This window comes from Cyprinus carpio, chromosome A16, assembly GCF_018340385.1.
Source record: "Cyprinus carpio isolate SPL01 chromosome A16, ASM1834038v1, whole genome shotgun sequence".
NCBI classification, from domain to species: domain Eukaryota; kingdom Metazoa; phylum Chordata; class Actinopteri; order Cypriniformes; family Cyprinidae; genus Cyprinus; species Cyprinus carpio.
In genome coordinates this window covers 17,177,158-17,198,951 of record NC_056587.1, presented here as the reverse complement: position 1 = coordinate 17,198,951, position 21,794 = coordinate 17,177,158, and the positions used below count along the sequence as shown (strand labels likewise).

The following is a 21,794-nucleotide window of genomic DNA, read 5'->3' as shown; positions in this document are numbered from 1 at the left end:
ATTTGTAAATTTGTAAACTTGTTCAGTTAACACTTATACTAATTCTTTCTTCTTTTCCACCAAAGTCTGCCCTGCTTACTAACTGGCAAACAGCAGTGTGTGATCATCTTAACACAGCAGACAAACTTCTCCAGCATGCAGAATAACAAAATGCTCTGTATGTAATCAGGTAGATTTAACTTTTTTAAACCTTTTACAGTGACAAAGTATGTATAACAAATAATAAAATAAGAGATGTAAAAGTACAATAGAGAGAAAAAAAATAGAATATACCCACAGTATAAACAGCCCTTGTTAAAGATGGGAATTAAAAGCACACGTTTTCTCATTTTAGGTTGTTGTTTTTTTCCCACCTAGTTGCTTATCTTCATCATCTTACAAACTCCCATGCCAAGCATTTTCTAAGAAATATCTTTTTTATTGCAAGAAAAGCACAACAATGATCACATACATGACGTGAAATGTCAGAATCCTTTGTCTAAGGCTGTTTTCATAGCTAGCATTTTATACGTCCTCAGTACAATGGAATAATGTTCTCTGATTTTTCCAATAATTTGACAAAATTACAACTTAATTGGAAATGTTGCACAATAAGAATATAATATTTTTTCTATTGCGTCATTATGTTCACGTCACATGTCTCGTCTCATACATGCTCTTCACTGACACTACTGTCTAAGGTAAGCATATGCTGTACTGTAGTTTACACTAAGTTTTAGTAAAACTTTCTTAAGGCCAAAAAGATTGGATGTGGTGGCTACAACTGAGGGAGAGTCATTAGATTTTTTTTATTTTTTATTTACCTATAATATTTTTCACACAATAAACACTGAAATAGTTTGTGATAATTTCATTCTTTGTTTAAATCAACATACTTTTAAACGTCATAATTCATATTTTAACACATGTTCAAATTTTTAAATTCAAAGAGCCCGGTTAAAGCGCTACAATCTACCTAAAAGGCACGCTTAAGTAGCTACCAAATAAATGCAAGCGCGCATGGGCAAAACGTTTCCAAGACAGTTACAGCGATCTTTATAGAAAGAAAAGAAAAATCCCACCCTTCTGTGGTCCATGTGAGGAGTCAGACTTCGACAACCTCTGCAGGAAGTCCTCCCTCAATAAAGAAAACTTGAAGGGAGTGCGGAAGTGAAACACAAGTTGGCCACACAAAGGACGCGTGAACGGCATAAACAAAGCGCATTAAAACAACCATCCCAGGTATTTATCCCTTAAATATTTATCATTACTGTTATCACACATAATCGGTTGCATTACATCTTGCAGTGATAGTTCTGTGCTGATTAAGAATGTTAGCCTCGTTATATTTGACGTTGACTGGTTTAGTTTCGCTTTTCTCAGCGTGGACGCCAGCTGTCGAAGCCTCGTTACTTTGTTTCCTTTGCAGTATCACACATATCTCTGATTTATAAACGCGTACTCATGTTTTATCGCTAATCTGTTTTATGTACTTGTTGTTTTCAGATTTAGCTACAGTAAATACAGTATGGCCACCACAGACACGGTGTACAACACCACCACAACAGTGCAGGAGCCCAAATCCAGAAAATGGATCCTCGTGCCATCAGAGAACCTGGACAAAATAAGATTCATCATAAAAGTGATTGAAGTGGTAAGTCTAAGAAACACAGTGTTTCCACGCTGGACACAAATGTGATTGCATGTTTACATGCACTGTGTTCATAATTTATTCCACATCTAAATAAATAAATTATACAGCCTTTAAATACGCTATTCTAATTTAGCTATATGCACTTTTCCTTGTAGTACTGTACAAAAGCTCAAGCGCTAGTGGTTAGTCCGGTTTAAAGGCAGCACAATTCAAGTCAAGCTAGCATTATTGGAAAAGTGTGTGAGTTTCCATAAAAGTGTATACTAGTAAACAATAATGCTGGCAGTTCATTAACATGTAAAAGGTGGGGCTAAAATATGACTGCTGATGTTTTAAAGTGTTCATTAGAACGAATCAATCCACTGCCATATCTCACATATCTTTGATAATGCAAATGATGTTTAACAAGTCCTTGGGTGCCAGTGAAGGGGGGATGGCAACTTTTTGTCTGCATCTGATAATGATAAGCTTATTTTCTAAACAAGCTTGTGCATTTCAGCATTGCAGTCATATGCTGCTTGGTTGTTGCTCATTGGGGCTTTTTGTACAGTTGATCTTTGAGTTCAAGTTAGAAATTCCCTCCATTTCCTTGGTATCTTCCATATGTGTCAAACTGAATTCTGTAATTTATGACAAAGCAGAACATGCACGCATCTTGGTTCACTCAGGAATAAGTGTTGGTGTATCTACTGTTCAAGTGGTTATTCAGGAGATATTGCTTGTGCTTTGCAAAGAGATGCAGTCGACTCATATGAGGCGAGGTCTTGGTTCAGCATCATTCATTCACTGCAGTGTTTATGTTACTTAGCACACAATAAGCATTAAAATATCGTTTTAATTAGGGCTGCAACTAACGATTATTTTGCTAATTGATTAATCGGTCGATTATTTTTACGATTAATCGATGAATCGGTTTATGTACTTATATTTTAGTTTTGCCCATTTTTTCCCCAAGTAAATTATTAACAAAGGGTCTTTATCATTCAACATAGACTTTTTAGAGATTTTAACCATTTTGCATTGTCATATCCTCATCAAAAACATACCTGGAGTTGTGTTTTATTATGTGATGGTTATCCTTTGTCAAACTCTTCTGCATTCAAAACACTGACCCATACATACTCTAGCAAATTTCACAAGGAGGTTTCAAGTAATGTTTTCACCATGGCAGTCCTTAGGGCTCCTAAAGTAGTTTAACATCCCGAACAAAGCTTATTAAGGAATCTTTCAGAACATATTTTCACGAAGAATAAGAATAAAACAGAATAAAATTGCAGTAAATTGCATTTTATTATTAATTTTTCCTGTAAACACACAGCTTATCCCTGGGAAACAGCTTTATAGCTTATGCTGTGAAATTGTAAACAATCCTTCGAATAAAGTGCCAATGGGATGAAACCTGAATGGAACTCACATTTTAAAGTAAAATTTAAAGTAAAATCCATCAGAAGGTTGTCCAGAAAAAAAATTGGACACACACAAAAAACCTGCTGTGTGAAAAAGAGCAGTGAATACTTAGAAAAAAGTGCATTTCAAATACATTTAAACATTAACCTCTCTCATTCAGTCATAATTAGGCTGCAAGACTGAATTATGAACTGGGTAAACGACAAAGCTTTAAATGTTAATTGTTAAAAAGCAATGTTATCAGCTTTTACGACTAAACATTTGCAAATAACTTTGTACTGCAGAATCTGCACAAATAAGTCTTTGCACACTGTGATTTTCATCAGATTTAAATATGTAGTGGTCCTTTTAACAGTGCAAAATTCAAAAATGTAATAAAGCGATAAAATGTTAAACAAAACAGCTTATGCCTGAACTGACAGGAATTCGACTACCTGTGGGAAATGATGCAGAACACTATTCACTCATTATTAGAGAAAAACTTTGCATTGCAGTGCAAAAAGGTCAACATGTCCAAATGTTGAGGGCTTATGCTTGCTCTCTTTTTAGAGGATATGTTTCCTGCCGCAGAAAACAGCCGCAGTTTACAGGTTACTTTTCTTTTTTGAAGGCTCAAAGTAAAGTGCTCCCACACTTTGAATGACTTCGTTCGATTAGTTTTATCTTCCGCTTTTTTCTTTTTCTTTCTCGAGCTTACTCCACTGCCGCCTGCCTCACCCATCACTCTGAATGCTGCAGGCAGAGACGCTGTGCGGGAAGCACGTGACATAAAACGAGGCCAGCTATTGGCTATTCGCTGCTTCTCCTGCTGTACTGGCTGAGTAAAACCTCCGGTGGCTCATTACTGCCACACTTTGGTCACCGCAGATTTAAAATATGCACGAAATGAGCCGCTTACGGCAAATAAAAATTATTTAGCAACGAATCGATTACTAAATTAGTTGACAACTATTTTAATAATCGATTTTAATCGATTAAATCGATTAGTTGTTTCAGCTCTAGTTTTAATCCCAAATACTGGCATGGGCTCGACAGGTTTGTGTAAAACCTGTGCTCCATTTCTTAAGATATGAGAAATGTTAATGTACTTTAATGAACGCAAGGAAATCTGACCATTTGATTTGATGAATGATCAAGACATGGTGCTGAATCCAATTTTTTTCAAAGTTGTTTCTTTGTTTTGAAATAAAATTTTAAATCCTTTTGGTTTATTTCTGGGATCAATACAATTTTGAGTCTGAAATGTTCAGTCTGTACATGTTTTCATCTTGATCTTTAGGTTTTAGCATCGATTCTTAGGGTGCCGCTAATTGGTTGTCACTTTATTTTAAGTGTTTGAATACGCAAGGTCACAGCTGAAAAGACCAAAGGCATTGTCTGCTTGCATGTGACAAACTAAGTGCTATCAGGTGTAAGAAATGACTCTCTGCCTTTAAACTGTAAATGCAATTAGAGAGCAGATTCTAAATTAAATTACCCACTTATTCTTATCTTTCACAGTATGTTGTGGCAAGTTAAAAGTTTAAATGACATTTAAATTGCATACTAAAAGCAAGAATCTTTAAGTACAGGTAAGTATGCTTCAGAACACATTAAATTTAGCCAATAATTATCACATAGAGGTCAACATTGAGACAAAAACACCCTTTATAAGTAAATGCCTCTACAGCCCAGGGTCTGGTCTCATGCTTTTCAGAAAATTAGATTTTATCAAGTGTTTCTCCTGTAGTGTATTCAGGGAAATTGCCACTGGCGTTTTTTTTTTTTTTTTGTCCATGTACCCAAGTGTTCTCCTCGTGACATTAAACAGTATGTTATTAATTAATAAGTGTTTAAATTTAAATGAATCCAAATTCTTTTCTTTAAGTTTGTTGAGTGTGTGTGTGTGTGTGTGTATATATATATATATATATATATATATATATATATATATATATATATATATATATATATTTTTTTAAAAATAAATATACATTTTTTTTTTTAACGAACGTATGTCTTCTGGATGCTCTTGAAATTCCCTACTTTTAATTTCCTTTTCCACTTAGCCAGTGACATAATAACACTGGAACAGTTTGGTCTTTCATCTAGATCATTTGCAGTGCTGAAGCTAGTTCTTAGGCCCTACGGTGAGAAGATTGTCTTTATCAAGTTATTGCCCACAAACCGTAGTATTTGCTTTTTGTGGTATTTAATCCCAGTGCAGTGTACCATAGTCTTTTACCAGTGGGAGTTTGCAGCTGCTTTGTTTCAGTTTTAAAAAAAAGTCAACAATTTTTTTTTTTCTCAGTTCTTGACAATCATTTCCATTGGTAACACTTGATATTCTGTTTATTTTTTCTTGAGTTTGTAAGACAGTTTTTTTTTTTTTCCTTTTCACTCTGGTTTTGTTCAGGAAATCTACCCGCAGTGTATTCAGCAGAGCAGAGACTGTGGACTGTCTATTTCAAAATACTGATCAATGTTAGCACTTAAAAATAATTTGGAATCATTTGAATCCATGTTTTCCAGTAGAGAAGCTTTTTGTGTTTCAGTTTCAGACTGAAATCATTTCTGTATGGTTTCGTTTTACTTCAGCATGCTTTGTTACACTCATAAATGTCTAAAATAAGCCCCTTTTTGGGTGGTGAGCGGACAGTGTCTTTATTCTGTTGAACAGCAACTGTGTTCTACCTGGCTTGTTTGGATGGAGGATTTTGAATGGATTCTGTGTGGTAGCGATAAGGTTTTGCTTCTTAAGCGACAATTACAATTGCACGTGAACCTGCCCTGTTCCTAGCAGTCATTAAACAGACATTATGAGTCAGACGCATGGGCTAGTCAGGCTTTGTCATTATGACGTTGCTTCTCATGAAATCATATTTTGTGTAAATGAGAACACTGTTATGATTTCCTCTTCCTCCTTACTACCAGTTACTACAGATTTTCCCATTTTGCTCTGAATCTGTTCTCTTTTTACCAGTTAAATGTCAAATACCAACTATTTGTTATATGGATGCATGTTAAAAGATTAATAAGGTTTTAGTTTTATTATTATTTCCTGTACTCTTTTCCCCTTTGTCATAGTGATTATGAATGTAATTGCTATATGTTTTATTAATGGTGTAAAAGAAACAAATTCATCACCAAGCCCAGAGTCTAACAGCAGAAATGTTATAGATATATTCGTCGCAACAAACAATGGAGTTATTTTGAAGGACTTCTCTTTAAAGTATATTTGAGTAACTTTAAAAGAACGACTGCATCAGTTACAGTCTCATTTTTTTTCTGTCTATTTTTGCTAGTTTCAGTTCACTAAAGGGGAAGGGAGTGGGAAGTCTCCTGGAATTGATGTAACTGGTGTAATTTCACCCTTGGACTGGAAGACCTTTTAATTGTGCACAAGTGACTAAAACATAGAGTACAGGATGATGACTATTAGGCTTGTGATGTTAAAGGAAACATGAACAATTAAACACAGTTTGCTTGTGTGTGTATGTATATGAGTCCTGGGTAAAAAGCTGTTGGGAATCCCCTACCTGATGCTGATGTATTTACTTCACACCTGTTTTTCTCTCGGTTTCGAATTGTGATGCATGTGCTCTGACTAAGCAGCATTCATCAAAATAAATACAATATTTTGTCACTTCGGAAACACCCAAATCATTCATAATTTCTTGTATACAGGATAGTTATCGAAATGAAAAAAAATAAGCTGATACTGTCACCTAGTGGTTAATTAATGCACTTGGATTTCATTTGTGTCTCCTCAGCTCCTCTCCTTTGTGGCTTTTGTGATGGAGGAGGTCGTGTCCAACTGTTTGCACTGTGGACCACTCTACTTTTTTGAATTTGTCAGTTGCACAGCCTTCCTCTTCACGCTGTTGCTCCTCATCCTTCTGGCCACAGTGTTGCACCAGAGAGTTGGAATTAACTGCTGGCCGACTCTGGTAAGTCAAAAATCTACAAAAAACACTGCTAATAATAATATAACATTACTATTATTATTTAATTTTTACAATATTACAATGTACACATTTTAAATATTATAAAAATGTTGAATATTATATTAATAATTGTGTTTAAAATGTAAAAGTTAAAAAGTAAATGTTAGATTCTGTATTATGTTTTGTACTAAAATATCTGACCGCTCCTGACCAGTCAGAATCACCTATTCCAGAGGATACAGTTTTATCCAATTTACAGTTAAGCTACTTTTCATTTTTCCATAGGACTTTGGATACACAGTAGCCATGGCAGTCCTGTTCCTCCTTGCCAGCATTGTGTTTGCGGCAGGCAATGGTCAGACAAGTCTGGAGCGGGGCGCGGTGGTATGTTGGGACTCGATTTGTGTTTTAGCTGATTTGACAACATAGCTGCTACTGACTGGCTAACTGAGATTTAACCTTCTTTCCTGTATTACAGGCATTTGGCTTCCTGGCCACGGGGGCCTTCTTTGTGGACTTTGGTTTGTTTTTGAAAAATCAGGGTATTCCTTGCCGAAAGGGAAACAACCAACAAGCAGACCGCACACCCAGACCAGAGAGTGAGAAACTTAATTCTAATGGAACTGATTCCGTGAACTGAAGCTTTACGCAGCAGTTTGCTGCCGTATTCAAAAGCTTTTTTCCATTTTGTCAAACTGTTTTTTATACATGAGAAATGTTTTTACCCAAAGAAAAAAATTCATAATATTTCCATTTCCGTCAGTTACTAACTGGCATGTTGAACCAGTTTTATATTGTGCCTGAATTATTTTTATATTTTTATAATTGTGAAGCAGACAGCATTCTTATGCTATCCTTTATTAAACAAACAAAAAATGTTTTGGCCATACAAAGTACACTTTTATATGATTATACAAATGAAGTCATCATATCCTTATTGGAGTGTATGTGCTGCACAATTTTAGACAATTTATTCTTATGAAGTACAATCAAGTACAAGTACTTTTTATCAAGTACAAAAAGATTTCTTGAAGAAGTGCTCATTGCGGATTGTTTTTATAGTTTTTATGCTTTCCTGAAATAATATATTTTGGAGAAAAATCAGGATTTGATCATGTTGACATTAAAGATTTATTATTATTACCTGTTTCACGGCACAGGAATATGAATATGACATTGGATAAGAGGCTAAAAAAAATCATGAAATATTTTCTTTTAACACTTGCACTGTATACACATGTAATTAAATCATTTTTAATGTAAAGATGTTTAGTGAATGTGGTGACAGCAAGATGAAGATGTTATGGCCCTCCGATGATCATGTTTCGCTGTGTAAGGGATGTCAGGGGTGTACAGTCATAGATTTAAAAAAATGTTTTTTATTAAAAAGTCATTTTTGTATTGTGTGGAACTACTAGAAATGTTGTATATTTTCTTTTGTTCCTTATTTTGTTCCATGTGAGCCCAGATTGTGTTTTTTGTGAGCGTGTTAATCTATGAACATGAAACGGTAAATCTAATGGAAGTTTAATACGCTTTCCAAACAGATATTTGTCTTTATTTGGAGGTATGTGCGTGTAGGCCCAAATTTGTTCGTTTAAATGCCCGTGGAGATGAACGGACTGCAAGTTTTCTGAGACACTAATCTGCCTGACGCTTCCACCCTCCTGCGCTGTACAGCTGACTGCTGCTTTCTTATGTTAATTAAACACTGTGTATATTTTAAATCCTGATATTGTGTTGATGCTTTGAAAATAGACACTTTCTTATCATTCCTTCATAAGATATGGATCAGTCGTCTGGTTAGTTTTAATTTTTGCAAAGGATTGTATGATTTTATTTTAAATGAAATGACTAGGGGCTCTGTTTGAAAACCAGCATTGTTTCTACAAAAAGTCACATGGAACATTTTACAGCACTGTTTTTGTAAACATCTTTGCATTCCAGTTAAACAATAAATAGCAGGCTCCGAATATCAGACTCCTGTTTTTATGTGAAATTTATTTGGGAACAAAATGCTCGTTAAGTCTTTGCAAACCAGTGATTTATAGCTGTGTATGTGATTCATCGGTTCAATCAAATGTGCAGCCTGTCTGAAGACGTATCCTAAAAAGGGAATAGTGTTTTTCTTAAAGATTAATTTATTTTATGAGTACATTAATGTATACTGCTATCTTGCATGTTTGTACCTGATCATGACCTGAGTAAATCTAAATGTAGCTTAAGTATATTAATGTTTACTGTGTTAATTTATTTAATGTTCCCTTTTCGCAGGCGAGATGAGCAGGATTTATTTTGTAAAACTTTTTTTCCCTGAAGCTAACACTAGATGTCGCTGCCTGCACAGTCTACCGATGACCGAATATTTGCCTTTGAAGATAATTTTCATTGAAGGTACAACAGGCATAAATTATGCTTTTGGTTGAATAACAATTTTGACGTTTTGCTTGGTTTTACAGCCATTTTTAGGCGAGGTTTTGCTTATGAAATAATGTTTTATAATAGAAATCTATTCAGACTAAATTAGCGTATGAAGCCTTGCTGTTCAGCTTGAAAGTGTTCAAAAACCCCTATAAAATCAGCCAGCTGTCAGCAGGAACCAATTCAGATTCGCACATTTTATCATTACAGGCTCAATAGATGAACGTTTATTTACAAGTTTCTCTTTTTTTTTTGGAAAAACAGCCTGTGATCTGGTTTTAGAGCACTTTTTAGTTGGTCAGGCAGGCTTGGTAACCAGCTAAACCATTCGCACACTGGCTAGGACACCAGTTTAGACTGGTTAAATATATTTTTTTAGCTGGGATATTTAATAAGGTGATGCGTAATTTACATATTTAGAACTTAAATAGGTAAATCCGTTATTTATTATAAAGACTTTGTTTTGTGTTTATGTACGTCAAGTTTTAGCAAAATCGAGTCTGTTACCTGTAGTACCTCCCCTTAATGTCCGCGTAATCGCTAAAAAAAATCCGTAGCGCGTGAAGGGGAGGGACCGGCGCTCGAGATGCACGCGCTGTACTTACTTTCACTCATCTGCACAGCGGCTTGAGGATGGAGCTGGACTCCTTGTGTGGAGCGTATGTCTTCTCAGTGCTCTGTATCTGATGACAAGCAGCCAAGCTACAATTTGACTGGAATGATTTTTTTTATGTTCGTTAAAGGTGAGTGAGACGCTCTCGCATCTCTCACTGCAGTAACGCTCGCGAGCGCAGGTGCCTCACGGAGGCGCGCGCTTTTATTTGCACTTTAAACACTTTCAAGTAAAAGAGGATGCATGATTCAGTAGCACAGTCTGTTTATGAAGTTGTGTGAAGTATTGTTTTTTTTTGGTGCGTTGGCTGTTGGTTTTTAGTTTTTGATTTGTTGATTTGATGAATTGTTGAAATGTTGTGAGGTTAGATTGAGAAGAGTATTTTATTTAATTTAATTTTTTTTTTTTTTAATTATTTATTAAAATGCACAACTTGAACACAAAACCAGCAACAAAAAATATTTTCATGACAATAAGTCTATTTTGATTCAAAAAGATGTTTATAGTAGGCTATACTTTTAAATGTACTCTAAGCTGTAATGAACTTCTCTTTAACTTTCGTTTGAATTTTTTTTTACCTAAAATTCGTCAAGATGTTTTATTGGCACACATCAGCCTTTATTTATAAAGACGCGATTCCTTCAGTGTCCAGATGGGGGTGAACAATTAAAGCAAGCGATGTTCACGAGACCTTTTGTTTTACTTGCACATGTCGCTAGACAGACTTTGTTTTACTTCTAGAATAGCTTTATGTTCACGAGATTTCTGGTATGGAAGCTAGAGAGAGGAAAGGTTAACAGTATTATGTAAATATTGTATGAAAGCATTGATGTGCACGTCTGGTAGAACTTTACTGTAAAATACAGTGACCATGTTAAAACCATTTTGGTGACTGTATGGCATTAAATTATATGAAGTTACTGTACTAAATGTAAAATGTGCTGGTAATAACACGCGGCATGATGAAAAGTCACATATAATGCCTTAAAAATGGACCCTTAATTAAAAACAGACAATTTCTATAACTTATTACATCTAAAAATATTAAAAAATATATTTCACAGTAACCTTACATGCATTTTCCCCCCAAATTGTTATATGTTTTATATATATACACTGCTATTTAAAAGTTTGGGGTCAGTAAGATTTTCTTTTGAAAGAAATTAATATTTTTAAGGATGAATTCAGTTGATCTAAAGTGTCAGTAAAGACTGATATTTCAAAAATATATTTAACATGAATGCTGTTCTTTTGAACTTTCTATTCATCAAAAAAACCTAAAGAAATATTACAGTTTTCACAAATATTTACTCTAAAAAACACTGTTCATTGTGGTTTTAATCAAATAAACGAAGCCTTGTTGAGCATAAGGGACTTCATTCAAAAGCATAAAGAGTTTTATCAACCCCAAACTTTAACCAGGTAATAGTTTTTTACTGTAGCATTTCTGTATATTGTCACATACACAAATACAAGTGGTGGTGAAAAGTTTTGAAGTGTCTTGGTTGTTCTTTCCAAGAACATTCCTAGAAATCCTGACTGTACAGTGTTTGTGGAGTTTGTGTCTTATATAACATTGAAGTGTTTCTTTGGGTTTCAGTTTTCATTCATTTCATTCCTATTTTTATATTCCTCTATCTGATATATATTTGAAGTCTTGTATGAGATCACGTTTCATCCTTGAAAGTGCAATTTAGTTGTGAACCAGGGCTGATCTGTTCAGGATTCCATCTTTTCATAAGGTCATTACTTAACGTTTTATGAGTGCCTTGTTGTCACAAGCTTTTAATGCTTCTCTATTAACAGAATGTGATATGTCCCAACCAATTAGCTAACTTCCTAAAGAATAATAAGCTGATTCATTTTTCAATAGCTGCCTGCGGTCTTGTTCCCATCCTCATGTAATCGAGCAGGCTGAAGAGACGATCACATCCAAGTGAGTAATTGGTTTGTTGTAAATGACTGGAAATAAGGCTAAATGAGCTGAGATGGCAGGATGCAAGACTCTGGTGAGATTCCATTCAACTGCATCATTCATTCTCTGTTGAGAGCCATTACTGGTGTTTGTCAAATTAGGCATGCTGGCTGTAAGGAGAGGAAATTACCTGCTGAGAAATGAGAGAAAAATGTGTGTAACAGGTTTCACAGGTTGCATCTGACGTGGTACTTCTGTTTATTTTTAGCATAAGCGAAATGATGCTGAATGCTTGATACTTAACAATAATGTGTTGACAAGAAGTCCTCATTGCCAGTATGCTTAAAACCCAATCAGACTTCACTGAAGTTTAGAAGACAGTCTTTTATGTCACGTTAGTGGCTTAGTGGTTGTATAAACCGGTCAGATGTTTTCAAGCTTTTTTAAAAATGTTTCTGAATGTCTCATATTCATCAAGAAAGCATTTATTGCATTACAGTAAAACGGTAATATTGTAGAATATTATTGCAATTTCAAATAACTGTTTTCCATTTTAATATATTTTAAGTATAATTGTTAGCAGCCATTACTCCAGTCTTCAGTGTCACATGATCCTTCAGAAATCATTATCATATGCTGTTTTTTTTTATGAATTTAAAGTTCAGTTGAACCGCATTTATTTGAAAATAAAAAAAAATAAAAATCAGTGTAAATTTTGTACTCTTGCTTTTGATAAATTTAATGCATGAATTCTTAAAAAAAAATGACTGGCCATACATTATTTAACAGCAGTGTATATGCAGTTGTTTGGGCTATGCTTTTCAAGGTAATATTAAAAATGCCTTGTGTGTGATTTCATAGGCACTTGTTTGTTTTTGTATTTTCGTGCTTTGTTAGAAAATCTGTGTTGTGAAGTAAAACAATATGAGAATCACCACCTTAAATCATCAACTAAATCAAGATGAACTGTGTAGTCTTGAATTCTAAGAAATCATGTTGTTGTTTTTTTTTTACCATCTGGCAAACATGGCATGATTTGCATGTATTATTTAAATTGCTTCTTAACAAAATCCTATAAACTCCAACAAGCCATATTTTCTGTCTCTAATATAAGAATAATCAAAGCCACCGGGCTCTGGAGATGACTCGTGGCCTCTGCAGAAATGATTAAGCACCCAGAGCCAGTTCCTGCTGGGAACAAACAGAGTCGGCTTCACCTCACGCATAGATGTTCATTTATCAACAGTGCTGTTGATTTTTACATTGAGACCATTATCAAGCATTCAAACAGAATGCATTACGCAGTTTTTAAACCCATTACTCACAGCACTAAGAAACTAATGGGAGGAATAGAGCCCACATAAGGGATCTTAGAAATTTAAAGTGGACTATTGCACACGCAACTCTTCAATCTTGATGATTTGAACAGGCTGAATAACTTTATTGCTCATTCCAGAATCTATTAGCCAGAACATATCACCACAACATTCAAAACTGTGTCAGCTGTCATGTTGTGTGCTGCTGGATTTGATATATTACCTACTGACACAATCTCATTAATATTCATTGGTATGCATACAGTAGGCTATATAGTGTATTTTGCACAAACTGTAACAGCTTCCACTTTTATGTTGGCATATTTCTAGAGACATATATTTACAAAGGTTCATTGGATATTGGAATGAATTCAATGAATTGTGATTTTTTATTTATTATAAGTGGGATTTAATTTTTTTAATACTATTTAATGCAGCTACTTTCTCGACCTATTCAACAATTCAACAGTTTGGGTCAGTAATTTTTTTAAAGATTAAATTAGGATTTTATGAAAGAAATTAGTACTTTTACTGAGCAAAGATGCATTAAATTAATCAGAAATGAGAGTAAGTATGTTTTACTGTATTTTTGATCAAATAAATCCAGCCTTGGTGAACCTACATTCAAGTTCCAGTAATATCAGTCTCCACTAGCATTTTGTGAACAGGACACTCGATTCATAAACATTTTTGCCTCTTTAAAGCTGAACACATTTTATAAGCTGTGATTATGTTAATTTTCCTTATTTAAAGGGATACTCCACCCCAAAATAAAAATTTTGTCATTAATCACTTACCCCCATGTCGTTCCAAACCCGTAAAAGCTCAGTTCGTCTTTGGAACACAATTTAAGATATTTTGGTTGAAAACCGGGAGGCTTGAGACTGTCCCATAGACTGCCAATAAATAAAAGTGTCAAGGTCCATAAAAGGTATGAAACTCTTCGTCAGATCACTACATCTGCCATCAGATGTGCAATCTGAGTTATATGAAGCAACGGGAACACTTTTTGTAAGCGAAGAAAAAAAAAGACTTTATTCAACAATTCCGTTGTCAACAGTCTCCTCTGTGTCTCTCCATATCACTGTTTGCTCTTCTGTATCATCCACACCACAAGGATGCTCTGTTTCTACGTGTATTTAGCTTTGATTTGAAAGAAAACAGTGCATCCTTGTGGTGTGGATGATACAAAAGAGCATACGCCGCATACGGTGACGACGACTTTCATACCTTTTATGGACCTTGACACTGTTATTTACTTGGCAGCCTCCAGGTTTTCATCCAAAATATCTTAAATTGTGTTCCGAAGACGAACGGAGCTTTTACGGGTTTGAAACGACATGGGGGTAAGTGATTAATGACAAAATTTTCATTTTGGGGTGGAGTATCCCTTTAAGGCTAGTGAATGAAGTTAAGCAAACTGAAGATAGTATTAGACTTCAAAGAATGCCTCAGCATTCAAGCTCTGCACATTGGATCTTGAATTACAGGGCTGTCAAAAGTGGTGAGAGCTTTGTGTTTTGATAATATTCCGGTTATAATGCACTCTGTTGTAAAGGAAGAAACTTTTTTAGTCTTGCGGAGATGGTATGTATCCATGCTGACAGCTCCCCTGCGGAGACTCTGTATGATATGAGGGTATGAGAGAAGGGTTCAGCAGGGAATCTGCTTTTTGTTTATGATCTTGAAGCATAAGTGAAGCATTTCTGCTGATGCACAAGTACTGTGACTGCATCTCAAGAAACACCTGTTATAATACGTGACAGTAAAAGAGGAAAGGTTGTAGACAGTACCTGTCAAAGTGAACAGCGTAATCCAAATCAGCTCATCATTTGCTAAATAGCTGTTGCCAAGCTAGCCCTTTACGCAGTGTTTTTATTTGTTTATTTGTTACTTGATATTTTTACTGTATGATAAGCCTACAGAATGTGTTGCTGCCAGGTAATTGCTTGTAATATACTTGTCAAGGGAGAAATCTGCCACAGCCTGCAGATAACTGTTCAGAAGTGCACGCTTGCCATCTGTTTACCTTAGCAGTTTACATATGAAAACCGAAGCTCACTCTGGATAAGAGCATCTGCTAAATTCCATAAAGTCTTTATTTAAACTCAAATGCTCAAGTTTTTCTGTGGAACACACAAAAAGGAATTTTTAAAGAGTCAAAACACTGATCATAGAATGAGAGTTCTTTGTAAACTCAGGCTGTCAAGATTAAAAAAAAAGACAAAAAAAAAAAAATCATACAGTCTGTATGACTTGTGTGCACAAATTCTTAAAGGATTAGTTCAAATTTTTTTTTGAAAATTTACTCACCTCAAGCTATCTGAGTTTGGAACAGATTTGGAGAAATATAGGATTACATCACTTGCTCACCAATGGATCCTCTACAGTAAAAGGGTGCCATCACAATGTGAGTCTCTATCAGTTAATGTCTTGTGAAATGAAAAGCTGCATGTTTGCAATTATTTTTTTTTTTTTTTACTTCAAACTGTTGCTTTTGGCTAAAATATGAGTCCTTTATCCATGATATTGCTTCCTCCATTGAAAAAGTTGCCTGAATCAGAAGAGAAATATGCACAGACATCTGCTAAATATGCACAGACATGCTTCATTACAGAAGAGAAATATGCACAGACAAAGCACCGTTTACTAGCGTAAACAGTTCTAAACAAGTATGTTGGTGGATTTTGATGTGAGAGGACAACAAGGACTGAATTTTTTTCACTAAAGGAAGCATTATTATTGATTATGGACGTTTAAAGTTGTATGAAAAACGAGAAAGATTCTTTTAAACTACTTTTTTTGTGTGTTTTCCATGGAAAAAATAACAGCTTACAGGTTTGGAACAACATAAGGTTGAGTAAATAATTACACAAGCTTAATTTTTATGTGACACGTCCATTTTGAGTACTGGTTAATTTTGATTTCTTAGTTTAAGTAATATTATTATTATCATTTTGACTTCCATTGCTTTAACAAGCAGGATACTGTAAAGAAATGTTGTAGAAAGCAGAGGGCTATTACATGAACATGATCAGATCGGTTGACAGAATATCGCTCCATGATTACAGCTGTTGTCACAGGGAGTTCCTCAAATTCTCATTCAGTCTCACCACCAGTGGAGGAGACCGCATGTACCGGTGGAGTCTGTCACAGGAGCGCTGCTTAGCTGTCGCCCCATCAGCTCCATTGTGTGGTTGTTCTCTTGAGACTGACACTTCACTGAATACAGAGAGAGGGATTCAGCACTACCTGTTTTCCCAGCATGTCCCAGCAGCCATTAGGGATACCAAGTTTGTACATCTTTCTCACTTGTCTAGCTCAGATAATACCTGTATTAGACTTTGAGTTAGTCTCGGTGTTCCTTTCATATTTATGCATGATACGTAGACATTTGAGATTAAGTTCCCTGTTGTGTGGTATTTACAAATGAAACCGCATTTAGCAGGGAATAGTGTATTTTAATGGATGTTAATGGGTGAAACGCAGAAAATTCAGTTTGAACTTGAGTCATTTGAGTTAACTGCGCTTGAATCATATTTCACTTCAAAATCAAACGTAATGAGATCACCATTGATAATAATGAAAAAAAAATTGAAAATTGAATACCTGGATCCATAATGATAATGAGAATTAATGAAAAATGCAAAAAATCTTAATGGTTCAAACATCAATTTTATTATGCAAAATAGCATTTCTTACTTTTCCTCTTTGGATTTGGGAGTGAAATGTGACCTGGGCATGTTTTTTATGTGTTATATTCAACCTAATAGCATTTTTCAACACCTGCACAACCTCAGTCTTGCATAAAAGGAAAAAGACTTTCCAAAAATGAATAAAGTTTTTACTTACTTTTTTAGTATGGTAGATAGCTGGGATGAAGATGGGGGATTGAAAAAAAAAAAAAAAAAAATATATATATATATTGAAGTATACAATATTAAAAGTGCACTTTAATATGTAATAATAATATTGATTAAATGAACACTGTATTAGATTATTTACAATAACCACAATTTGCATTATGAAACTGCATCCATTAATTAGCGTTATTTACTGTTCAAGAGTTATCAATGGGTGTAATTTAGCACTAAAGATTTCTCGAGCAATTATATTTCTGCTGCAAATTGTGCGTCTATATAAAGAGGCTCAGTGAGAGTCATTAACAGAGACAGAAATAGAGGGGAAACTGGCTGAGAAAACACTCAAAAATAGCATCCAGAGGATGAAAGACGGATGACGTAGTTTGTCGTTGATGTTGAGAAGTTGGCACACATACACAGAGGGAGAGAACCACTCACCTCCGTATTATCGCTGCTGACCTATAATGTATGAAGCTGTCAGCTGTCAGTGCGATACAGTGGGAGAGATGGATGACTTTGCATTGGCTGAGAATAATCCTTTCACTGAGTTGTTCTCTTTCACAGTGCGGTTCTCATAGGTCAGATCTTCGCTCATGGTCTGCTTTTGGCTGGAATACTGGTCTGTGTGAATTGCAGACACAATTTCATAATATTTTATTACATTTGAACGCTCTGACAGTAACTAAAGCAACATAACAATTTAAAGTGTTTTCTGCCATTAGAGTTTTTGTTTGCTAAGTCAAACATTGCACATTCTGGGATTTTCTTTCTCTATATTACAAGATCCATCCATCACTTAATATCCATCCATCAGCTTAGAATTTTCTCTCCTTTTCCCTCCCTCTCCGCATACGCTGTGTAATTTCAGTTAGCTCAGCTGATTTGCTCTGTATTATAGCTGATAGGGAAGGTGGGGGATTCTGATTAGAAATTTTCCCACACAATAAATTACTGTCTCTGTAGGATTCCCACATGTCTCATTATAAACACACAGGCATAATATGTTCACAGTGAAAAATAATGGGGTGTTTTGTAGCAAATCACACATTTATTTTTTCTTTACCATTTTGAAATATGCAAATATCCACCATGCATCAAAACAAGACTTATTTGCAGTCTTTAAACAAAAAAAAATTAAAGACATTATCTGACTTCAGCTGGTTTTTATTTTATGCCACTGATTTTGTGATACAAAAATACACCAAACATTAGAACGGTCAATCAACTTTAATTGAATTCAAAATTAAACATATTGAATACCACTGGTTAACAGTCTACAGCAATCGATTTTGCAAACTAGTTGGTCAATTTCTCTGTCAGTTAGACACATTCATGTATATTTGTGATATTTTAAAATAGTTAAATATAATAAATCACATTACTTTGACTTTCTAAAAGAAAAATATAATAAAACTGTACTTTTTTTTCTTTTTAGCACAAGTATCTCCTGAAACATGAGCGACATCTATGAGTCTGCAGCCAATTCTCTGGGCCTGTTCAACAGCCCCTGCCTGACCAAAGTAGAGCTGCGGGTCGCCTGCAAAGGTATCTCAGACAGGGATGCCCTCTCCAAGCCGGATCCCTGCGTGGTCATCAAAATGCAGTCCCATGGCCAGTGGTTGGAGGTGGGTTTGTGTTTTTTTTATGTTTTTTTTTATGGGTTTGAGATGAGTTGGTTGCATAAAATTTCGAATTAAGTGACTAAATTGCATTTTTTTTTAGCTAATAAGGTCTCCTAATGGTTTTTGGGGACCATATCAGTGCATTTTTTATTGCACTTGTGCCTTTTTCACACGTTCCTTTGCTGTTTTTTCCCAGTTTTCACATCATAATATCCCACATGAGTGTAGGCTTGGAGACTACTGAATAATATTTACAAATATTTCATGGGCTTCATATTTCAATATTTAAAATTTCATTTTAAAATAGAAGTTTTGGTGAAGTTGTCAGTGAGATATACAAACCCAATTCCAAAAAAGTTGGGACACTGTACAAATTGTGAATAAAAACAGAATGCAATGATGTGGAAGTTTCAAATTTCAATATTTTATTCGGAATACAACATAGATGACATATCAAATGTTTAAACTGAGAAAATGTATAATTTAAAGGGAAAAATACGTTGATTTTAAATTTCATGGCATCAACACATCTCAAAAAAGTTGGGACAAGGCCATGTTTACCACTGTGTGGCATCCCCTCTTCTTTTTATAACAGTCTGCAAACGTCTGGGGACTGAGGAGATAAGTTGTTCAAGTTTAGGAATAGGAATGTTGTCCCATTCTTGTCTAATACAGGCTTCTAGTTGCTCAACTGTCGGGATGACATGGCATCCCAGTTTTCCAAAAAGAACTTCAAATTTTGATTCGTCTGACCACAGAACAGTTTTCCACTTTGCAACAGTCCATTTTAAATGAGCCTTGGCCCAGAGAAAACACTTGCGCTTCTGGATCATGTTTAGATATGGCTTCTTTTTTTGACCTATAGAGTTTTAGCCGGCAACGGTGAATGGCACGGTGGATTGTGTTCACCGACAATGTTTTCTGGAAGTATTCCTGAGCCCATGTTGTGATTTCCATTACAGTAGCATTCCTGTATGTGATGCAGTGCCGTCTAAGGGCCTGAAGATCACGGGCATCCAGTATGGTTTTCTTTTCCCCGGCCTTGACCCTTATGCACAGAGATTGTTCCAGATTCTCTGAATCTTTGGATGATATTATGCACTGTAGATGATGATAACTTCAAACTCTTTGCAATTTTTTTCTCTGAGAAACTCCTTTCTGATTAGCTCCACTATTTTTCGCCACAGCATTGGGGGAATTGGTGATCCTCTGCCCATCTTGACTTCTGAGAGACACTGCCACTCTGAGAGGCTCTTTTTATACCCAATCATGTTGCCAATTGACCTAATAAATTGCAAATTGGTGCTCCATCTGTTCCTTTTATGTACATATAACTTTTCCGACCTCTTATTGCTACCTGTCCCAACTTTTTTGGAATGTGTAGCTCTCATGAAATTCAAAATGAGCCAATATTTGGCATGACATTTCAAAATGTCTCACTTTTAACATTTGATATGTTATCTATATTCTATTGTGAATAAAAAATAAGTTTATGAGATTTGTAAATTATTCCATTCCTTTTTTACTCACAATTTGTAGAGTGTCCCAACTTTTTTGGAATCGAGTTTGTACTATTATAGTTTATATATTATACTATTATAGTTTATATATTATATATTATAGTTTATAATTTTTTTTATTTAGTTCTTATTTTTTATATTTTCTGTTTTTAAGTTTTGATTTTTAAGTTTTTTTTTAATTGTATAGTTTCAGCAATTTTGTTGTTTATTTGTTTTTTTTTCTTTTTTTAGTAGTTTTTGTTTTTAATAGATGCACCAGGGTATTAAATACGTCAATATAATTTATATTCATTTTTGCTTTAGTTTTGTTTATTTTAGTACGTCAAGTTAAACTAAATGAAAATGAGTGTTTTTAGTATTTCAAGTAATGTAAATGGTTATATTTTTGGTTTTAATTTTTGTTCTCTATAATAACCCTGGAAGCAGTTTGCAGAACTTTACATTTACAGAATTAGTGGAAAAGTTTTTGCATAAATACTGTTCAGCTGAACAACTGTTCTGCAACAGGCAATTTCAGTGTGTATGTGAAAACATAGTGCCTCTGTATAAAACCAAAGCAAATCCACAGTTTTGCCTTATAATCTACCACTTAAGTATAGCTTGAGACAATGCATATTTTGTGTGTTATCCAAATAGTTATATAATAATGTGTGTATATATATATATATATATATATATATATATATTTATATTTGGAGATGAACATGTGAGAGCATGCATGTGTGTGAATGAGCAAGAGAAGCAGACGGCATATGTTCACTGAGAAATCTCCCTGTCAGGTTATGAAGGCTTTGCCAGCTCACCAGTGGGAATCTGTTCTCACCACTCTCAATCTCATTAGACATTCGCATATTCACTTACGGTGATTCTGCTCTTTGAGTGTGTGCGTGTGTGTCTCTGAAGGAAACCACACTGTAAAATCTTCATTTTGCAACGTTTCGTACCTGTTCTCAAAGGACCTCTTCATTCCTTCTGGAAATCCCGATATGCAGAACATTTGAAGAACGTCTTCTGTTCAGCTGCACTGTGTGTTCTTTAAGGGCCGCTAGCTGAGCTTGTTGCATCATGCTTTCTACAATTTTCCAATTTCGAATGCACCGAGACTCATACATTAGAGATATTAAATGGGACTACTTTTGAAATTGTGTTTAATGTCATAAAATAAAGCTAATAAACCAAAGAATTTTTTAAAGAGTAAAAAACTAAGCTAATGTCTATTAAGAGAGAAATATCATGATACATACATTTCTAGCTCAACAAACAAAAGCAGTGTGATTTATCGCAGTCGTGATTGCATTTCTCTTCACACCTCTTAACCAGTTTCCTCCAGTATTCAGTGCTATTATGGGTCAGACTCATTTATCTGAAAATGTCACTTATGCATGCTATTGTATTGAGTGTCCCAATGATTTAAATTTCATATCCGTGGGTTTTGGCTAAATCTAATTTGAGAGGATTATCCCACTGTGATAGTTTCTCTCTCCGTTTGATAGCTTATCTGTACACTGGGAGTCATTATCAAATCTTTTGCTGAAGTATGACAGTGTTAATTAAATTC

The 21,794-nt window shown here is 34.9% G+C and overlaps 2 protein-coding genes across 4 annotated transcripts in view; both read left to right on the top strand.

The window, feature by feature from the left end:
- The first annotated feature begins 992 nt into the window (after positions 1-992).
- Positions 993-8,939, top strand: cmtm6 (CKLF-like MARVEL transmembrane domain containing 6). The gene is made up of 5 exons (XM_019116450.2): positions 993-1,221; positions 1,486-1,633; positions 6,793-6,969; positions 7,252-7,350; positions 7,445-8,939. The coding sequence occupies exons 2-5, from the start codon at positions 1,508-1,510 to the stop codon at positions 7,604-7,606; spliced, it is 564 nt and encodes a 187-aa protein (XP_018971995.2). The 5' UTR covers positions 993-1,221; positions 1,486-1,507; the 3' UTR covers positions 7,607-8,939.
- A 1,000-nt stretch (positions 8,940-9,939) lies between these two features.
- The window catches only part of cpne4a (copine IVa), a 46,208-nt gene continuing 34,353 nt past the window's right edge, over positions 9,940-21,794 (top strand). Inside the window, exons 1-3 of one of the 3 annotated variants that reach the window (XM_042772996.1) lie at positions 9,940-10,130; positions 11,874-11,936; positions 18,530-18,719. In XM_042772996.1, the coding sequence (XP_042628930.1) occupies positions 18,549-18,719 (171 nt within the window). In that variant the 5' untranslated portion in view covers positions 9,940-10,130; positions 11,874-11,936; positions 18,530-18,548. Of the gene's footprint in view, positions 10,131-11,873; positions 11,937-16,249; positions 16,525-18,529; positions 18,720-21,794 lie in introns of those variants that run through there. The other 2 variants (XM_042772994.1, XM_042772997.1) reach the window with 2 other exon arrangements.

Excerpts from the sequence above, each read along its gene's own strand:
- cmtm6 (XM_019116450.2), top strand. The coding sequence starts at position 1,508 with ATGGCCACCACAGACACGGTGTACAACACCACCACAACAGTGCAGGAG. Across the intron at positions 1,634-6,792 it reads TCATAAAAGTGATTGAAGTG|CTCCTCTCCTTTGTGGCTTT; the intron begins GTAAGTCTAAGA and ends GTGTCTCCTCAG. Across the intron at positions 7,351-7,444 it reads GTCTGGAGCGGGGCGCGGTG|GCATTTGGCTTCCTGGCCAC; the intron begins GTATGTTGGGAC and ends CCTGTATTACAG.